The sequence below is a fragment of the Mastacembelus armatus genome, chromosome 24 (assembly GCF_900324485.2).
Source record: "Mastacembelus armatus chromosome 24, fMasArm1.2, whole genome shotgun sequence".
NCBI lineage: Eukaryota > Metazoa > Chordata > Actinopteri > Synbranchiformes > Mastacembelidae > Mastacembelus > Mastacembelus armatus.
This window is the reverse complement of record NC_046656.1, coordinates 8,875,203-8,895,953: the sequence shown is the minus strand read 5'-3', so window position 1 is coordinate 8,895,953 and position 20,751 is coordinate 8,875,203. Positions and strand designations below refer to the sequence as shown.

The window sequence follows — 20,751 nt, the reverse complement described above, 5'->3', positions numbered from 1 at the left end:
CTGTGTAAATAATGAATTATGAGTCATTTTTTCAAGGTGGTCACTGCTCATTTCTGTCATTGATAATGTGTTTCTTCCTGTACCACCTAAACTCTGCTGCAGCTTTGTTTCTGCTTATGCTCTTTTAGCCCGTAACAATATTTTGTCACACAGTCCCTAAGTCCTAAGAACTTGCAGTCCTTGTTTATATCAAGTAAGTTGACATCCTTACATGGGATTTGTCAGCCTAAAGTATTAGACTGGTTGTCAGCATCCCTGAGAAAACTGAAGACAGAAATGCCGTTAGTGTGGGCTTTCAGAAATCTCTAAAGACTCTCACCATCATACACAGACACGTGCAGGCACATGCAGAAAATTAAAAATGCATTCAGTTTCACGTAAGTCCCTTTATTTTCAGAAGACTTTTAACTGCATCAGTTATAATAGTTAGCATTTGTAAATAATATTGACTGTCCATATTTTAAATCCAAAGTAATAATCAACTACATAAACCGGATCTAATATTACTTACTATATATTCTTAACTATTTAACAATTTCAAACCAATTACCTAAATATAGTATGGATAGATTTTAATTTTCAGTAAACAAGGCAGGGAAAATTTATCAGACACACTTCTTTTCATAAAATAAGACCAGAAAATTAAGAATCTCCATATAAATGGTTTAAAGTTATGAATTTAAAATTTGTAAAAAGGATATATCACAGTGGTGTCTGTCTTTTTTTTGGGCACAGGTATTAGTCAATGCATCTACAAGCGTAAGAAACAACCAATTCTTTCCTAAAAGATGTTGAAAAAAAAAATTAGAATCTTTTACTGGCAGATTTGGACTTTACTCCATTTCCCATTGTTTTGCTAATTCAAAAGCTTTTTGGCAAGAGGCACCTAAGTTTTTTATTATTCTCATTTCAAATAGCAACTACGAACATGAAGTGCAAATTATACATGTACATCCAAGTACTGACCCTTCATTCTGCTCCAGTTCCCTCCTGTAGTGCAAATCAGAGGAACAGTTCTTGCAAGTCATGCTAAAATAATCACCTCAACCAGGCAACAACAAAATCCTTAAACTCTCAAAGATGAAATACTGACCAATAGCAATTGCACTTCACATTTCACCCACAAATGGCTATGTTTATGACAGTCAACATATAAATAGAAGAGCAGTACACAACAATCTATACAGAAAAATGCCCTCACAAACACAACCTCTACAAAAAAAATAGACTTACACACAAACAATTGCACACCTTAGAGAAATTGACTGTTAAGTTAAAAGGGAAATGGTAACTGAATATTAAAGAGTAAGGTTGTGATGTGGTCAGCTCATTGGAATGACCTACACGTATGAGCAGTAGCCTGGCACATTGATTCAATAACATTCAAAATGACACTGACCCAATCTCCTGAAACTAGCTGACCTTTGATACTTCAGATTAATCACAGCGTTTGTATTTGAAAATAACTTCTAATACAGTCTTCAGACCACAAGTAGAAAAGTTGGTGGAAAAAATTTGACAATGACTCAACCCTTCTTTAGCTTATACAAGTCTTGTACAGCTTTGCATAGATTTGAAAATACCGAATAAACCAAATCTACTGCCATACTGCCAGAAGTAAAGGTGTCAGTATGTTTCACAAGAAGTGATTTTGAAATCACAGTGTCTGAAGCCTCCTTCCTTCACACTGTATACATATAAAGGGTGAGGAGGGTTGTGTACTATAATTTCAGTAACTTTCCCAAACTAACATTTCAGTAATTACACCCAGTTGCTGTGTGAAGACTCAGCAGCTGTCACAGTCACTAAAGGTGAGCAGCACCCCTCTCTTTGATGGCAGACTTTTGTAACCCCACCCTGAACAGCTACATTTTTAAACAAACTATGCTAGTTTGTTTCAAGCATACTGACACCTTAACATGATCAAGTCACAGTTTTGGCCACCAAAAATTCATACTTGTCAGAATCACAAGTTAAAATTCTAGTTGTTGCTTTGAATTATTAATGAAAATAATGAGATGGTACTAGGTAAAATTCACGATCAAAGCAAAGCTACTATAAAGCCCATGTAAAGGTTTATTTTTTTTATTAAGCCTGCACCAGAAGCAAACCCCAGATATTTCCCTCACACTTGAGAAAGTAAGACGTACCTCTATGCATAATTAGATGGTTAAATTCCCTTGATCTCCAGCTAATTAAAACAGCAGCACAATGGCAATTAGTGGTGCAAGGGAGGCATTTAGGGGATGCTTCAGGACAGAACGGACTACCTTGGGGAGCAGTACCTCCTCTTCTTTTGTCAGCCATCCTTTCTGTTTCTTCAGCTACAGGTGCAAGTCCTCTTGTAGTAGGGGCTGTGACATCTCCCTGCTTCTGTGTTTTAGAGAAGGCAGCTGTTTGAGCGTCACTTGTCTGATGTAGATCACCAGAAAGCCCATCACCATCACCACACCGAGGAAAGAACCCACGACGGGAGCGTAGGAGTATTCTTTGACCCTGGGAGCAATGCTAGGTGTGGACGGAGTTGGCTCTGAGGACAGGAGGTCCTTAACATTCGAGAGGGAGCCGTTGTTTGGTAGAGGGCGGACGGCCAGGATGTGGCACATGAGAGGATAAAGGTCAACAGAATGCATGGAGGTCTTGACATAATTCTGGCGAAAGGCTGGCCCATGGGCCATGAAAATAGGCCGCATGCTTTGTAAGGTGTTGTTGTAGCCATGGTTTCCCACTGTAAAGAAAAAAATGACAAAAAATATATTTTCATAAGGACATGAAATGCTCTGATGTTTATCTATAGAGCTCCTATGAATCACTGGAAGCATTGTTGTTTACAGATTTATGGAATCTGGCACAGTTGCTGTGTTTGATGGTTTTCTAACATCAACTGCTTACCCACAGCAACCTAGAATCAGAACTGAAAATTAAATCAAGATGATTGTGGAAATTAAGAAGCAGACTGCTGCTCCTAAAACTCATCTGTACTGTTACATTCCCAAAGACCTGAATGAACTTTGTGCTATCAGTAAAATTAGACCAGCCTGTGATAGTAGTATTGTGGTTTGAAGAACCCTCCAAGCAGGTGCCGTGTCTCAAACGTGTCCTGCCTTAAAGGTACCCTATGGAATAACACCATCATACATGCATAAGGACACAAATGCACAACGACATAAACAGTGCAATTGTTTTGTTTTCTTCTATAAGTATAACTTTTGTTTGTACGACATTGAACTCCACATGCACCTTTAAGGAACAATGAGATGAGCAGATTGTTTATTAAAGCCTCAGTGCATTCAGTAATAAAGAAAGACAGGAGGTCATGGTTCTTCTCCATTTCAATAGTGCACTGTGTCTATCAGCCTGCTGCTCAAACAGCAGCTGTATACGACATAAACTTGTGATGTACAGGGTAATATCATACTACACATATCTACCTAAGCAGTCCCATACCATGTTGTCACTGAAGACAGAGTCAGCAGATTTTCCCTCCACCCACAGACACTATCAGGTCATTTTCCTGATTAACAAGCCTTCGACCAGAGGGTTAGAATTAAGCAGTAAATTAGCTGCTGTACTCCTCAGCTACATTAAAACCTCTTCCCTCTGTGACATCTTTAATCTAAAGAAGAAATGTTTGGGGGAAAAAAAATGCTTTACATAAATTAGATTAAGAAAAATAATTGCTCTTGCAGGCAATGAAAGAAAAACCTCCAAACCCACACACAGGCCTGCTGAGGGAAAACAAATTTAGCATTCTTTGTTGATTACAGCTGGTGTAACATGAATTAGATGTAGTTCGATGACTGAAAAAAACAGTGATGCTATTAATAGAGCAGATAGAAGCTGCTGTTTGAAAAAATTATTTAAAAGAACATTATCTCAACATGGCTTTACATGGATTTTTGAAAACGTACACATGAAGTCTCCGGTCCTGTTCTGCATGATGGTCCAGCCCTCTTTGGCCTCTATGATGATGGGCATGATCCTGATGTTCTTTCGATAATGGAAGTGCTCAGGAATTTCTTCTTTCTTGTACACCACCATGTTTGGGTTTGCATCCATCAGCTTACCGTACACTTCCTCAAGCTTTCCTGGAGGACAGATACCACAGATACCAAAATTATACTAGCAAATGAGCAAGAAAAATGCCATCTCAGATTTTCTTTTACCAATAATTTATGGCTAATTTTAAAAGAAAGATTCAATTTACAAAGAACAGCAAAATGTATCCAGACATTAGACTAAATCCCAGTATTGATATTTTTATTTATTTTTTTTTTAATAAAAGCGATACCTTCTTTAGGTAGTATTCCCACCACTGGACTCTTATCCACCCATGTATACAGGTCTCTGCTCACATACTCATCCAACTCTATGATCTTATCACTGAAAAGCTGTGTCATCCCATGGTCACTGGTCACTATCAGGTTCACTTTCTCATACAGCCCAGCCTTCTTCAGTTCATTAATGAGAAAGCCAAGTTTCTCATCAATGTCGACAATGACTGCATCCATGAGGGAGCTCTCAGGTCCCAAGATGTGTCCACTCTCATCGGGTTCCTCCCAGTACAGAATTCCAAAATCCACCGCCTCTTCTTTAGGTGCAGAGAACCACTCAATAATCCGCTCTACTCGAGTTTCAAAGGAAACTGAGGCATTATATGGGAGGTATTGAGTGGGGAGCATGCCGTGGATCTTCACATCAGATCCCGGCCACATTGCTGCTCCACATCGGCCTCCAGCTTTCTGAATGGTCACCCAGAGCGGTACCGCCGCCTCCCACCACCGTGAATCATATATACTGTCCGTCTCCATGGAGAAGGACAGGTTCAGAGCAGGATCATACATCTCATTGGCTACAATGCCATGCGTCTCAGCATATAGTCCTGTCACCAAGCTGTAGTGGTTGGGAAAGGTTTTGGTGATGTAAACGTCCTCCACCTGCTCCACCATCACTCCCTCATTCATGATACTCTTGAAGTTGGGCATCGGGACCCGGTGAATGTAGTCCCAACGGAAGCCGTCGAAGGACACAAGCAGCAGCTTGGACCGGTCCCTCTCACTGTGGCCCCTGTGCCAATGTTGGTTCAAATGTTGGAGGGAGACCAGAGGCAGCAGCAGGGTCCACAGGCAGACCAGAGGGCCACAACCTCCTCGCAACAGGCAGCCCAGCATAGTGTGGTGAGAGATGAAAAAACCTACAAAACACACAAAAAACTCCTAAGGATAATAGATTTCCTCCTCTTCGGCAGACAATTACAATAGTATGTGAACGCCCCATCTCACATACTATTGTGAAGTTTTGTACTGTGGCTGTATTGGTGTTTTAGGCTCTTAGTTCTCTTATTTTCAGTAAAGGGAAATTATTATGCTACAGCATTTGATGATATTTTACACAATAGTGTGTCTGCACTTATATCTATAAATAACTATAATTTTCATTAGAATGTATTCAGTTCCATTTCATTTCCCTTGTCTTTTAAATGCCAAAATATAGAAAATGTTAACTTCCCATGCCTTTGGTTTTGAAATGAAATGTCCAGTTATCACATGAGGGTGTACCATCACCATTCAGCATCAATATTATCAAGGGACTACTTGTTTCAGATGTTGATGGTGTTGAGGTGATACACTGATGTGAACTGAAGCTGATTAATGTTGAGGCTTAATTGACATCTGCTTTGATACTGTTCCTGTCTCCAGCCTTCTAAATATGCTGTACTGTTCTTCTGGGCTACTGGTCAGCAATTTACAGATGTCACCGCCTGGTTACTTTGCTTGGCCATTCCTCTCTATTCTCTGACCTTTTATAATTTGAATTACTAATCAGCAACAAACAACTGAACAAATAAATAATAAAAAATAGTGATTATTTTCTACTCCAGTGCAGATTTGATGACCAGGCAAATAAGAAGTTAGTTTAGATTTCACTGTAATATGCAACTTTAAAGCTCTATCATAATACTAAGACAACCCACATACTAAGCAATAGCTCATCTAATGGGATATAATATTGATAAATCCAGCCGGAACAAACCCGTTTGCCACATAAACACCAAGACAATGCAGGTCAGAAGAGCAATGATGTCATTGCAAACGGGGGATACAAGGACTACAATTCATCCCTAAGAACAAATGAATAAATGTGAGCCTCCTGTCTGACACACTAAAGACGAACTGGACTCCATGTCTTAGCTTTTACGCAGCAGTGCTAACAGCTCTTCCTGCAACAATAACACAAACACACACAACGTGTGTCCGTGTGTAGTTAACGCGACACTGAGGCAGAGAAAATCCACAAATTTTCAAATAGAAAAAAAATAAATATATACTGTGCAGTCAAGTAGCTTACCTTGTTATCTGATCCTGCACTGGCTCGCCTAGTGCTGCACACACAGATAAACAGCCGGACTGGTTTATGCCTGGAGGAAGTCCCGCCTACTAACCTTCTGCGCTTTTACCCTTCTGTAGGTTTTATTTACAGACACTAATCCAAACCAGTTCATGTGAAGACGAAGTGCCGTCCGGCGTTTTCTGCAAATGCATGCTTCGCCTCCCTGCAGAGCTGCACCCCCCCGCCCCCCAAATTCACTTCGATCGACAGGTCCCAATGACGTCATGGAGGGGGGGGGGGGGGGGGAGAGGGGGTCCAATATTATAAATAGACATTTTGATATCAGTCCGGTAGCACTCATTTTTACTTCAAAATAAAATGAATGACAAAATGCTCCCTGCCAGTGTGAATGGAGTCACATTTAAAAGGTGTAAAGACTGAGAGCCTTACCTCTAGTACTGCTCTGTACTAAAAATAACAACAGACCTTCTTGCTGTGTTTTCACCAGCGCTTTTTAAAACGTAAAAATAAAAGCTGATATATGCAATGCAATGGCTGCCCTGCAAAAATAATGACCAAAATTGGCCACAAGGTGTCACTGAGGTCCTGCCTACAGGTGTTCATGCCAGAGACTTTTTTTTTTTTTCACATTCTGTTATAAAGAAAGATGGCATCTCAGTAATGTCGCTGCATGGTGAGAGACTATTCCTGACCTTCTCAAAGCACTTCCATCCCTGTAGAGAAAAAACATCAGTTTGCTTAATGTTAATGCTTCAGGCTTATAGTTTTAATTATCTCAATATGTGCCCTGAATGTATATAAGAGACATGTCAGGACTGTTGGACTGGAGAGATTCTGTATTCATATCTTAACAGCAACCGTTGTTCAAATGGCCAAACAAAATGCTGTTGAAGTAGATTAATAGACTGGTAATAAAAGAGTAAACGCGTTACAGAATTCATTCACAGAGATCACAGTTTAATCCAGTGGTTTACAATCTACAGTTCACAAAAGATCAGTCGGAGGGGCTGAGTGAGCACTGGAGTAAAAATGGGAAAGAAAATCTGCACATCAATTTGTAATCACTTTTCTTTAACCTTTTGTATCCGCAGATGTTCCGAATGTGTATAAGAAATTTCTAAATTAATTTTGCTGGATTATTTCTTGTCACTGTGAATCTGTCGGGGGGGGGGGGTTGTGCCTCTCTGTTGTGTATGTCTGTTTTCCCCCTTCCATTTAGCTGACAGTGTGAATCTGTGTGTGCGAACAGTGGAGCAGCCATCAAGCTACCTGCTCCTGTGTGTTCTGGGTTGAGTTTTAAAACGGTTGTGTATTCACAGCTATGTAGACCTGCAGGGTTTTTGTTTGTTTGAGCAGGAAAGCTCTGTCTATTGTGACATCTATAGCTCTGTCCCTCATTCTCTACCTATTGTGATCATACACAAGAACGAGCTTGCTTTTGTTGACTGCTTTGTACCTACCGTTGCATGTATGTACACAACTGTTTTAATGGACATTATACGTTTAAAATGGTGTGATATTAGCTGTGATGTATGTACTTACACAATTGAGGAATATGGTGTCTGGATGTTAATTGTTGGTACATTAGATTCACCAGAGTCTTATTATAGATTTAGCCAATAAAGTGTAAGGTTCCTCTGGTTATTAACAAATTTTGAGTATGGTTTTTAAACTTTAAAAAGGTGTGTGAGTTGATTATTTTTAAACATTGCATAGAGTACATGATTAATTTGAGCTTTTAAAATATTGGGCAGGTTATAACTTCACTGCAACCATATTTATGTGTTAAGGACAAATTGGTGCATGGAGAGGGGATATATTAGAACAGCACAACAGAATAACAGATTTGGTAACCTGTGAGACACATGATGTGGCATGAATGAAGAAGTGTGAACTGGTGTAAGCAGTGATGCACTGGGGAGCAATACAAGAATCAACCTCTGCTGCACACAGGGTCACTTGGGCTTAACATACAGACATTTCTGGGACTGTGTATCCATCTGAAGTGCACTTGGGCCAAACAGAGCAGCATGTGTGTTTACTTCACAGTTTACCATATTTGCACACCTGTTTGACATTCACACGAATAGGTGTGATTTATGTGTAATAATGCATCCATGTTATGTGTTGCATTGTTTTTCTTTGTGAGCGACTACTTGCAGTGAAAAATTGCGGTTCTTTATAGTCTACCGACATTGTGCCATTGTGCCTATTAATCTGGTCCTTTGTGTTTTATTTACAGCATTCTCTCGGCCTCGTCCTACATTACCCAGATCCACCGAGAGTCGGCCCTGCTTTCATTGGCCTGTCTCCACTTTCCCTCTCAGCCCTAGACGCCTGGTGGGATCTGCGCACAAAGAGCGCGTAGCCAATCACGGGTAGGTTCTGATAAATCTCAGCCAATGTCAGCGGCCCTTGTATTTACATAGACAGGGGGCGAGCCAATCGGGAGTCACCACAGGAGAGGATTTTGACTGCTTTACCCAATGGCTGTGGGAGGTATAGAGTTTTGGGGAGTGCATATAATCAACATATTATCGAAGGTGCTTAGATATTGATCCAGTATTTCGAGGTAGTTCAAATTCACCTCTCTTAGACCTTTGGGTTTGACCGTATTTTTCTGTTTGGTGGACAGTAATTCGTGGGGGAAAATGCCGAAGAGAAAGGTGAGTGGCGTTTGTGCCTCCAGCTCACTTCACGGTAGTTTTTCTGCTCTTGCATTTGAGGAAAATAGCGGTGCGCGATTTTGTGGCGACGTCGAGGCAGGTGAGGTGATGCCAAAGTTTGAGGAAGCGTCTTTTTCTCCGCAACCTTTCAGGTGTATTAACGAGTCTTTCCTTGTAAAGGAGAGATTTCATGAACAACATTTTATTATTTTACACTGTAAATATCCCCGTGTTCATCTTAATGGCCGTTCTTGTGGTCGTTTTATCTGCCACTTCCCCGTCCACAGTGCGCACTGGGGAATGTCAGACGAACCCGCCGGATGGATGGATGCGTAAATCCCGTAGGAGACGTGCGTGACGATAATTCTTATGGTCGCGTTTCACGCATATATGATACTTAGGGATTTTGAATAATGTGATATCTGAGTATAAATAAGATCACAACCTCCTTGTCTCATTTCGGCTCTCCTGTGGCGAAGAATGGGAGACGCCAGGCCGACTTAAAACCCATATCCTGATGGAAAGAGAAGAATAATAAAAGGGGAACGGAGACAATTGTCGCTGGTTAAAAAGAGGCCGTGACACTATCTAAACAGCACTGCACGACGAGCTCCAATGCATTGTATCAGCGCATGCATGGAAACTGGCTTTCTACCATCTAAAAACTGCCATTGTCTGCGCAGATTCGCCTTTGAGGACGGAGAATGGGGGGCCTCTAGGGGCGGAGGTCGCCCACATGCAAATGATGCGATTGCCAACCTGCAGGCTAAACCAACAATTTTTTCATGGCGGGGGTGTACTCTCTGTGTCTTCACTCTACCTGCTGCATGAATAACACATGCTCATGATATGAGCGTCAAAATGAAGGCTGACAGCCCTCAGGGTGCGTCAATAATGGCGTCTAAATGAATCCCTGTTTATATTCCATTAGTCTTTAGGGAGATCAGCTCTTAGCATGCAAGCAAGATGTTTCCATTAGAATACAATCACCAACGCGCTTCATCATATATCTTCCTCAGATAATATGGAATTGCAATTGGAACATATGCATCTCTAAGCAGTTTCAGACGGATTGAAATTGTGGTTTAATTATGTGAAACATTAAAGTTTCATTGTTTCTGTTATTCAAAGCAAAGTACTAAATGATAAATGCTAATTAAGCTTTTCATATTTGGATTGTGTACGACTGTATTGAAACCTTTGATATATAAATAAAGTTTAGTAAATCTGAGGATCGAGAAGTATAAGAAATAACTTCTTTACTAGTGTTTGTTCATTTGTGTGATTGTATTATATGAATGGGATTGTGTGATACAACTGTATTTGCATGTAGGGCTTTAAGCAGTATGTTCTTTATTGATAAATGCATATTTATCATTTTTTTGATTAATCATTTGGTTTATGAAATGTCAGAAAACAGCAGTTTCTCAAAGCCCAAGCGGAACTCTGCAGATTGCTGTTTTTCTTCAATCCCCAGTGTAAGACACAAAGATGTTAAGTTTAGGAAAAGCTACAAATATTCACAAAAAAAGAAATGGAGCCAGCCCTGGGTGTGTGTATGGGTCACAGGCTGTCTCCTGAGTGTGTACCTGTACACACTCACTCTGTTAACAGTTTCTCTGTTTGTTGTTTTGTTAACTACAGTCTCCAGAGGGTACTGAGGGCAAGGAGGCCTCCAAAGTCACAAAACAAGAGGTAAATATTTTGGGTGTGTTAGGGTGTGTTGTTGTGTGTGGGTGTGCAGGAGTGTGTTCACGTGCTTTTTTTGTGTGTGTGTGTGTGTGTGTGTGTGAGTGAGTGCGATAATAGATACGCGACAGGTTAATGATTCGGACAATTGTAGCATTCACCAAGCAGCTCAAGATCAGGCCACAGAGGTACAACTGATATCTCTGTCACTGTCTCTCTCTCTGTCTCGCTCTCTCACTGATCAACTTTTGCGCCGGTAGCCCACCAGAAGGTCTGAGAGATTATCAGCGGTAAGTTTCGTTCTCCCTGTCTTCACCTCTGTCACTTTCCTTCCCTTCCGATGTCTCTTTACCTCCCACTCATCCCTCCTCAGCCTCTGGGATAAGTCACATATTACCAAGCCTCAGAGTAAAGTCCTCACCCATTTTATGGATTTGATTTGCAATTTACAAATTCCAAAAAAATATAGGCCCTGAGGATTGAGTCTGGCTTTGTCTTTGTCCATTTTCAATGTTGGCTTTTGCAATATCTTGCTGATATATAGGGCTGCATGAAGTGGGCATATGTTTTTTTTTTTTTTAATAATACAAAACCTAATGAGTGTTGAATACCATTACAATTCACTTTTCACCATTACTTTTATTCAGCAGTAACCAAAACTATTAGTGGACAAAGTCTTATTTGCATCCAAATAGCTTTGTTCCCCAAATCCTACTAAAACTAATGATTATGGACAGTCTATGATAATATTATCTAGAAAACATAACATTATGTTGTCATTTTATTTGGTCATGCAGCTCTGCTGAAACAGACCATGTGCTTTTTTTTATCTGTGTTGTGCTTTGCATGTTGAACTCACATTTTGCATCTTTGCATGTGTTTGCATGTATACTTTAATGGAATAGTTGGACATTTTGGGAAAAGCACTTACAATCAATCTTGGCAAGGGGTATATGGCTTTAATGTCTATATGATAGATGTGAAACTGCACGGCAATAGCTAGTTAGCTTACCTTAGTATAAAGACTGGAAACAGGGGAAACAGTTATCCTGAATCTATCCAAAGGGGAAAAAAACACCAACCAGTACCTCTAAAGGACCTCTAAACGTTGTTTGTTTAGTGTGTGTAAAAATGGCCTGGACAGATAGATCATTTTATTGATCCGAGGCAGGGAAATTCAGATGTTATAATAAAACAAAAAATATGTACAAGTAGGTGAAAATAAGAGTAAGATAACCCAATCAGATGGCATGAGTCTTTACAAAGATGAATACAAAGGCAGACAATGACCAAGTTAGTAGCAGTTATGGAGGCTGATGGCAGCAGTGCTCCTTCACACATAATTTTATTAGGGCTGGGGGATTGTGTGCTGAACTGTTGCTTGGCCAGGTGATGTGTTGAGACTCTAGGATGTCACTTTGCCAGCTGTTTCCAGGTGTTATGCTAAGCTAAGCTAACCATCTCTTGGCTTCATGTTTAAGAGCAGGAAGTAAAATGAGAAGAAGCACATTTCCCAACATGTCAGAATCCTCCTTTGAATTCTCCTGTGACACTTTTCAGGATTTCGGTATGCTAACATGCATCAGTAAATAATACTGTAATAATTACAAAAAAAGTAATACTAAATTAGTATTTAGCTTTCTTTAAATTCCCTTAACTGACAAATTATCTAACAAATTAGGACACATTTCACTGTGAACCAGCACCCATATGTAGTTTATTGGCTAGAATTTGATATGAAATGTAGTCTTTCTTGTCTTTTCCAAATTCTAATAAGATGTTGGTGATTTCCTACATGTAGTACTCTAAATGTTAAACTCCACTTCTCCCAGTGGAGGAAAAACGCATGTTTTTCATTAATTGTCTCATGTGCAGACTGTCAGTGATTTCTAAAGAAAACCAGATATTTTGAGAAAGAGCCACATGATTTAATTTTGTGACTGCAGTGTTACAGTATCTCGTGGCTTCAGGGTAATATGGTCCACACTCAGCAGCCTGGAAAAAAATCTGAGGCAAATTTGCTCACACTGACTGGCCAGAGTTTCAATCCCATCTGATATAGTCATTGCACAGTGGTCTGAGGTCAGTTCACTTTTAGAAAAGCAGATACTTAAAACAACTTAGCATAGGAATATTGACAGACCCCATTGCTTAGGAAATCCATTCGTTCTTATTAATATTTGCAGTGGGGTCCAGTGTGGACATTCCCATCCTCCATTTGCTCATCATCCTAATGAATTGTCTCAGTAGTGTAGTCCTTGTGGCTAAAGCAGTATTGTTTAAACAGTACTAAGTGTAAGAAGAAATGGGGGAACTGGAGATCAACTAACATTTCTGTAGTCCTAACTGGCTTTTGTGTGATTTACAGAAACCTGCTCCACCCAAGCCTGAGGCCAAGCCCAAGAAGGCCCCAGTCAAGGTAAAGCACATGCACACATAAGCACACAACTACCCCTGCAATAATTTATTTATATCCCCATAAATTTCAGTCTCAGGCACACAGTTGCCTCTCACTACTAGTTTATGTGCATGACCAAGTCTGCTAGTTGTGAAAAACACAGAAACAAAGGACTTCTCACATGCAAACAAGTATTGCAGCTACACCAGCAGTATCCAGCACTGAGTATTTTCTCTGGAAAAATCAAGGAATTTATTGGTATTTGTTTTAAACATGAAACAAATAAGATCTCATAAAACTGTACTTCACACCATCAGCACCAAGCTTAAGGCTTAGGTTTTCATACTTGAAAAAGTTAAAATCTGGTTTTAAATCAGTTTTACCTGATACAGTGTGAACCTCACACACACAAAGCATCAGGTGGATATCATACAGGGAAAACCTTGCCTGCCATCATTATACCTATATGCAGTGTATGTTCCATTTTTCTGTGCAGAAGGTGGCAGATGATAAAGGGGCCAAAGCAAAGAAAGGCAGTGCTAAAGGAAAGAAGGAAGACGGTCCCGCCCAGAACGGAGAGACCAAGACCAATGAGGTATGTGAAGGGAAAACTGGAAAATAATTACAAAATATATACATTCAGCTGGAAAATGACCAGAAAATAACGATTTATATTACATTTTTTTTTCTCAATTTGTAAATAAACATGAACACTCACATTAACCACACCTATATTTCTTCATAACTCACGGCACAATCACATCTGTTTCTCATCAATATTACACATCTCTTTCCACTCATATGTATGCTCATGCACACACACACACACGCACCACACACACAGATCTATGTGTCTCGTCCATCTGTCAGTGTATCTTCCATCAGAAGCACAGCTCCCTCCTTGATGTCAGTGAGAGGCCAGAGTGAGACAGTCACGGTTAAGGGTATGGTGGAGTGTTTCTAATCAGTCTTTGGAGTGTGTTTTGACACTAACCTAGATTGTTGTGTTTACAGCAATTGTACATGAATTGGGGCAGCAAGGGGGCTGAGTGGTTAGCACTGTTGCCTCACAGCAAGAAGGTCATGGGTTCGCAACCTGGCCTTTCTGTGTGGAGTTTGCATGTTCTCCCCGTGCTTGTGTGGGTTTACTCCAGGTACTCCTGGAGTACTACTTAGGTTGATTGGTGACTCTAAATTGCCCATAGGAGTGAGTGTGAGTGTGTGAGGTTGTTTGTCTCTATGTGGCCCTGTGATGGACTGGTGACCTGTCCAGGGTGTACCCCTGCCTTTCACCCAAAGAGAGCTGGGATAGGCTCCAGCTGATCCCTGTGACCCTGGTTAAGGACTAAGTGGGTATAGAAAATGGATGGATGGATAGTACATGAATTGAGCAAATAATTGCCCATTGTGCTTTGTGGGTTGCTAAGAGAGAGATGGGAAATGAGACACTGCAGTGAGAGAGTGAAGGAGAGGAGAATTTGGGCTGTGACCATGGATAAGTTTTTACACATGAGCAAGAAGGTTTGCCACTGCTCACAGAGCTGGGAGTGAAACATGATTGGCTGGCTGTGTTCATAGACAGCTAACTCCACCAGTGGCCAGGCAGAGAAACAGACAGGAAGTGTTTAGAGAGATAACACAAAGTCAGCCTTGATTCCTGTTGAAGTAACGTTGATTCCTGCTAATAGTAGAAGCATTACTGGTCTCAGTGAGCAGCTTTTCTGAGCAATTTAGTGAAAAGGCTTATCAATAGAGGCATAATGATCAACGTTGTGAATTTCAAAATTCAAGAGAGTGCACTTATGTGTTGTGTAAGTGTGTATCTGTCAAATGAGCCAATCTTCTGAACTCATGATTTCAGTCTAAAAAAAATATCACTGGAGCTGGCAGCTTGAAGTTGGTCTTAGTTTGGTCTAATCACAAACATATCTATCTTAGCAAACTACTTTGGGTTTCATTTGCTTCGGTTGTGAGATATCCATGTCTTACGTTAACACAAAACATTGGGGATGAATGGAATTTTTCTATGCTCAAATCATTGAAAAAGGAGACTTGAAGAACTCTGTGGCCATGTTGTCAGAAACCAGGTTCTAGGTACTGCTAATAATCCACAGACCTTGCTGCAAACAGCTGTCACTGGAACCTCTCTCTAGTATTCACAAAAATAATTATTCACAGTATAGCCCATAACCATGACAATTTTTCAACTTTCAAAAAATAAATTAAATTCTTAGTCGTTCATGAGCAATAAGTGAGAACATGTGAGATTTTTGTTGTGTGGTTGTTCACTACAGAAAAGGCTGGAGCCAGGAGATAGTTAGCTTGGTTAAGTAAAAGTACTAGTAACAGATAACAGCTACCAGTGTAGGCAGATTTTGTTACTTTTGAACAGGGCCACACCGGCTGTTTTACTCCTTTTCTCATTTTGATGCTAAGCAAACAAGCTACTGGCCATACTTTCATATCTATCAGACATGAGAAATGGTATCAGCCAAAGCAGTTTCCAAAATGTCAACCAACTGCTTGAAATATTCTTCAACGCTTTCCTTGAATGTATAGAAGATTTAATGTTCATTTTGAATACTTACCAAACTACAACAGCTTTTCAGTTTTGAAAACCTTTGGCTTGTTCCAAGAAGCAGGTTTGCCAAGTTACTTGACTAGTTGTGTAAATCCCCAAACCACTTCAAATCTCTAAACATAGGCTGCTGTAAAGTTATTCTGATAAATGTGCTTCTAGCAACAGATCCATCAATCAAAAACCAAAAACTGTCAAGTGGCACATTTACCCAGGGCGGCGCAGAATGAATTCGATATTTGCACAGAAACAGACCAAGCCAAGCCAAAGCTGCTGCTTGATTTTTGAAGCTACTTAATTCCAGTCCACAATGGACTTTACCATAACTTTGCAACATGTCCACCTGTGTATAACCCTTCTCCCTCTGTCTTCGTCCAGGCAACTGAAGCAGCAGAGGAGGGGAATGAGGAGAAGGCGTAAAGACACTGACGCACCGGCCGACTCGTCCCCTCTGACTCCATGGCAGCGAAGCATCTTTTTTTACTGACGATTTTTGTACCATGCTGAATTTTTTTTTAGACTTGTGATAGTAGAGATGGACAACCAGCAGCTCCATCCCATATGTTCACACTCCTTCCAGCTCCCTTCACCTACAGTGTGCAGGTAAAGGGAGCTTCTCCATTCTGTATCACTATACAGTCTGACTCTGAGAAGGAAAAGACAGAATGAAATAGTTTTATCCGATGACCGCAGACGTTCTTCATCTTGCCTAAAGGGGGCCATAAACACGACTGTTATGATTTTTAAACCAGCTCTGCCTATATTTGTAGTTATTCCTCTCCACAAAAGATGCTCATTATAATCAGGCACTCTGACTAATGAGGAGATGCTTCAGTTACCCCCCTGATGGTTAAGATGAAGAGTTGCTGGATGTGTGTCAGCCGTTCGGATGCAGAGCTTCAAGAAACCATGTCCATATTCACCACGCAGAACATCTACAGCTTTTAAAAACATCTTCGTTTTTAGAATCGCCACCACTGTGTTTCACATAGCTCCTTTTATACGTGTGTGCCCGAGTGAATGTGTTTGTGGGTCTCTGTGTTTAACTTTGTTCACACCCCCGATCCCTGCACCTCAGCCCACCCCACCTTTCTTCCCCAACCCGAACCCCTTGTCCTGCAGCAGAGTGACATAGCAATAATGAGTGGTGCTTCTGTTCTAGACGGCTCTATTGGCTTTGGACCCACTGGGCTTTCTCTGAGTTTCATTCTGTTGGGAGAATATTTTGAAATAAAAGAAAAAGTTGATGTCACATGGTAGTTTTTTTTCTGTTTGTCTGTGTCTCCTTGATCATTGTTGAATAAAACATGTACATTCCCTCTAGTGGACAGCATACATGTATATGCCTTCACTTGTGTTAGTTTTTGTGGTTTGGAAGACTCTGCTCAGCTCTGTGGGACCGCACATGTATGGATGTAGTATGTGTTCTGTTTGAGGGCTCATTTTCACTGTGGTCATGTTTAGATTTACTTTTTAAACTGACACAAAGCCACTGCTGTATGTCTGTGTATATCTGTGTGTGTGAGTGTGTGTGAGTGAGGTCGCCAGGGGCACGTGGCAGTGTTAAATACAACTGCTGTGTCAGGAAGTGAAAGGTCAGCATTTGCCAGAGCGGTGGAACCTGATGAAACCATACGGGCTCTTCAGTGAGGGACAAGCCATCATTCCCACTCAAAGACTAGTGACACCTTTTTTTAACGTGAAGGTGTGGACAGATGGTATCTGAATATCACAGATAGCAGAGACTAATAAAAATGTATGTGAAAATACGCAAATTATGATTTCACAAGTCTGTTTTGTGAAAAAAAAATCCTCCACTAGGATGATCTGACCTTTTAACCCCCACACTGTATCACTATAATCTGCACTCATTAAAATCTATACAAACAAGACTTTTTTTGTTACAGTATGCTAGTGAATATTAGTGATAATGTAAACCACAGAAAGGGAAGATACTATAACTTCACAGCAGGTACATAATATCAGCATCATCCATCAACTGCTTATTCCTCTTTAGGGTCACAGGGATCTGCTGGAGCCTATCCCAGCTCTCTTTGGGTGAAAGGCAGGGGTACACCCTGGACAGGTCACCAGTCCATCACAGGGCCACATAGAGACAAACAACCTCACACACTCACACTCACTCCTATGGGCAATTTAGAGTCACCAATCAACCTGACATACATGTTTTTGGACTGTGGGAGGAAACCAGAGTACCTGGAGAAAACCCACACAAGCACAGGGAGAACATGCAGACTCCACACAGAAAGGCCCCTGATGGGTTTTAAACCAGGAACCTTGTTGCAATTTTTTTTAAGTCTTTGTACAGAGAATATAGACTGTATGGGAATAGAGGATTCTTACTGAGTACGTGCAGTAAGAGATAAGAAACATGGTAGAAATTAAAAATGCAGTGTGATAATATGTGTCAACTCATTTGGCCAATAACAGTTAATAAGACAAGCTCAAAGTAGGCCAGACAACTGTTTGCGTGATCATGAACAGTCAGCAAATTCAAACTTATGTTACAGGAAGAGGAAATGTGTAATTAATTACATTTCTCCTCATTATGCGTAACCTTTGACTCCTCTTAGGCCCTGATGCTTTGAGGAGTGGTACAGGGTGAGGTTGCCTCCTTGTGGCCACGTCTGCCAGCACAATGACGGATACACTTGAGAGGTCAAGATGAAAGATACAGTGGAAATGAATAACCAGGGCTAAAAATGATAACCTGGCCTTGCTCCATGGCTTAGTGTTTTTTCCAGGCTATAGAGCCTGTAAAATATGTATTATAGATTGCTGGATAGAGTAGTGATTTAAGACACCATTCTTCAAACGGTTGCCACATCCTAACTGCTGCATGGCTGGTATAGAGGAGGTGAACTTTCACTCTGAGTTTCCAGCATCAATGGAAGAAGATATGCTGAAACAATAGTTAGCAATTAAGCATAACATTATTAACCGGGTTTGTTATGTTTCTGTAATAAAAAGTGCTTGTTAGTGATGTCACGCTCTAGGAGTGGAGGGTCAGTATGTTTATGTGCATGCAGAAAAGGCAGAATATGCCTTTTGCTTCTGTTTGGAGAGGAAAGGGTGATGGTGTAGCAGCTAGATGTTCACAACAGACCCTCTGCCTGTGCACAGTAGTAACACTGCCAACATGTATCCATAAGTGTTACGTCTACGTAACTACGCAAATAACAACAAAAAGGACGTTCACACAGCTATGAGAAAGGACACCAACCTGTCTGTCCACTCTGCAAGACAAATTCAGTTTCAGACAATACGTAGTTACATGCACATAAGATATATTGTTAATACTCACAGCAAACAATAAAATTACTTTATTTAAATGAGCAGAACAGCGTGTGAGTGTGTGTCAGTGTGTGATTTCTGCATTTCACAGGAAAAAAAAACCTTACGTAATTTGAAAAACTACAATAGAGCCAACTGATATTTTCCTTATTTTCATCCAAAATAAATTTCAATAAATAACAGAGGCAGAGGATTAGTCAGTCATCTGTTAGAGTTTTTTTTTTTTTTTTTGTCTTTTTAAATATCATCAGTCACAAACTGGTCTATTTCATGAGGTCTCTGCCAGGGATTTAAGCTTGGAAAGTGGTTTTCATGCAAGTGCCTGTGATTTTTGAAATTATACAACTGGATGAAAAATGAAGTTATTACAATTCACATTACTGGAAGGATTTAGGATGAAGCGGAAAGGAATAGTTCTTTATTAAGGTAGATTAACCCACACTATAAGCACCTACATGCATGGTTTAGGTAAAAAACATAGAAGGAAAATGTGTTAAAATAAAATAACCCTATGCCCTGTCATCAATGTTTGAAATACACTGTGCGTGTGTGTGTGTGTGTGTGTGTGTATCTCACAATTTTACATGGTGTGTTACAGGTTGATATTAACTTCACTTAGGAGACAGATTACTTTGCAATTTATCACAAACAGTTACAACAGAATATTTTTCAAAAAATGTACTTACTTTAACAGTAAATATGAAAGTATTTATGCTTCCCTTGGTCAGATAAGAAAAACAGTTCATGAGGTCAGAACAAGGAGAGTGGTGGCTGCTTTAAGTTGATTTAACTTACAGACTAATAAAAATCCCTCCCTCACACAAATAACAGGATATTATGATACTATTATCAAAAATAACACCTGTTTCATTCTTTTTAAAAATTATTTACAGCTCTCTAATGGACGGCAGAGGAAGTGGGCTGTCATGTAACTGTTTCCTTAATAATCTTCTTTGATAGTCGATCTTGGCTAAATGTGTCATGGCCCTTAAATTGCAGTAACTCACGAGGTTTCATTCATTAAGCTGCATTCCCCTTCTTCTTCTCCAACCCTTCCCCCATTTTACTGCCTGGCAGCATTTGGAAGAGAAATGGACGACTTCCCCACCAAAAGGCTCCCAGAGAGAGTGGGTGTGTTAGCTAGACATCTTGTTCCACAGTAACTACAGAGAAACAACAAGCCGAGCCGTGGACACACAGAATCAACACCTTTAGTTGTCTTATTTAATAAAACCGAGCTAAAACGCCCAAATCGGCTGTAAATCCCTCTCAAGACACGGGAGCCATATTATACATCCGCAGCTAAAAATAGGACAGAGTTTACGTTGTATCAATCCGCTGCTAAATAAGATGTATATAGGTGTAAGATTGTAGTTGATAAAACGTGATAAATGTCATCGATCTGCGGAGAAGTAACAGCCTTTCTGCAGCAATGTGTCCTCTCCTACAGCAGGCTGCCATTTCTACCTCCCTCTACGGTGCCGTGCGTCAAACACACCACTGGTACTCCTCCGCAGAGGGCTTGCGCTTTTTCCTTTGGGGGGGGAGGGGGATTTTAAACAAACACCTTCATAGACAAACGGCCGCCATTAAAATCCATCTAGTGGTTTAATCAACCCAGAGGTATCTTAGCTGTCGTGTTTTTGTTTGGCAGAGAACGACGCTGTTTAGTAAAGTAATCCGCACAGCGCGCACTAGTTGCCGTTTCGCGGAAGAATACCGGACGCAGCCGGGACTTAGTGAGCAGGGGGCTG

General features: G+C 40.5%; 2 protein-coding genes across 7 annotated transcripts; one reads left to right on the top strand and one right to left on the bottom strand.

Moving 5' to 3' along the window:
• Window positions 1-2,078: 2,078 nt before the first annotated feature.
• Window positions 2,079-6,581, bottom strand: enpp5 (ectonucleotide pyrophosphatase/phosphodiesterase 5). Its single transcript, XM_026318944.2, has 4 exons — window positions 6,349-6,581; window positions 4,292-5,194; window positions 3,912-4,088; window positions 2,079-2,728 (listed from the first exon to the last, which is right to left on the bottom strand). The coding sequence occupies exons 2-4, from the start codon at window positions 5,169-5,171 to the stop codon at window positions 2,325-2,327; spliced, it is 1,461 nt and encodes a 486-aa protein (XP_026174729.1). The 5' UTR covers window positions 5,172-5,194; window positions 6,349-6,581; the 3' UTR covers window positions 2,079-2,324.
• Window positions 6,582-8,643: 2,062 nt separating this feature from the next.
• On the top strand, window positions 8,644-17,015 carry hmgn3 (high mobility group nucleosomal binding domain 3). Of its 6 annotated transcripts, none has more exons than XM_026319117.1 (7): window positions 8,662-9,017; window positions 10,662-10,712; window positions 10,967-10,996; window positions 13,075-13,125; window positions 13,604-13,699; window positions 13,949-14,048; window positions 16,061-17,015. In XM_026319117.1, the coding sequence occupies exons 1-7, from the start codon at window positions 9,003-9,005 to the stop codon at window positions 16,066-16,068; spliced, it is 351 nt and encodes a 116-aa protein (XP_026174902.1). In that variant the 5' UTR covers window positions 8,662-9,002; the 3' UTR covers window positions 16,069-17,015. The 6 variants fall into 6 exon arrangements, with proteins under 6 accessions (XP_026174905.1, XP_026174904.1, XP_026174902.1 ...); XM_026319116.1 differs by having other exon boundaries at window positions 8,706-9,017; window positions 13,601-13,699; XM_026319120.1 differs by lacking the exon at window positions 10,967-10,996 and having other exon boundaries at window positions 8,644-9,017.
• The last annotated feature ends 3,736 nt before the right edge of the window (window positions 17,016-20,751 follow it).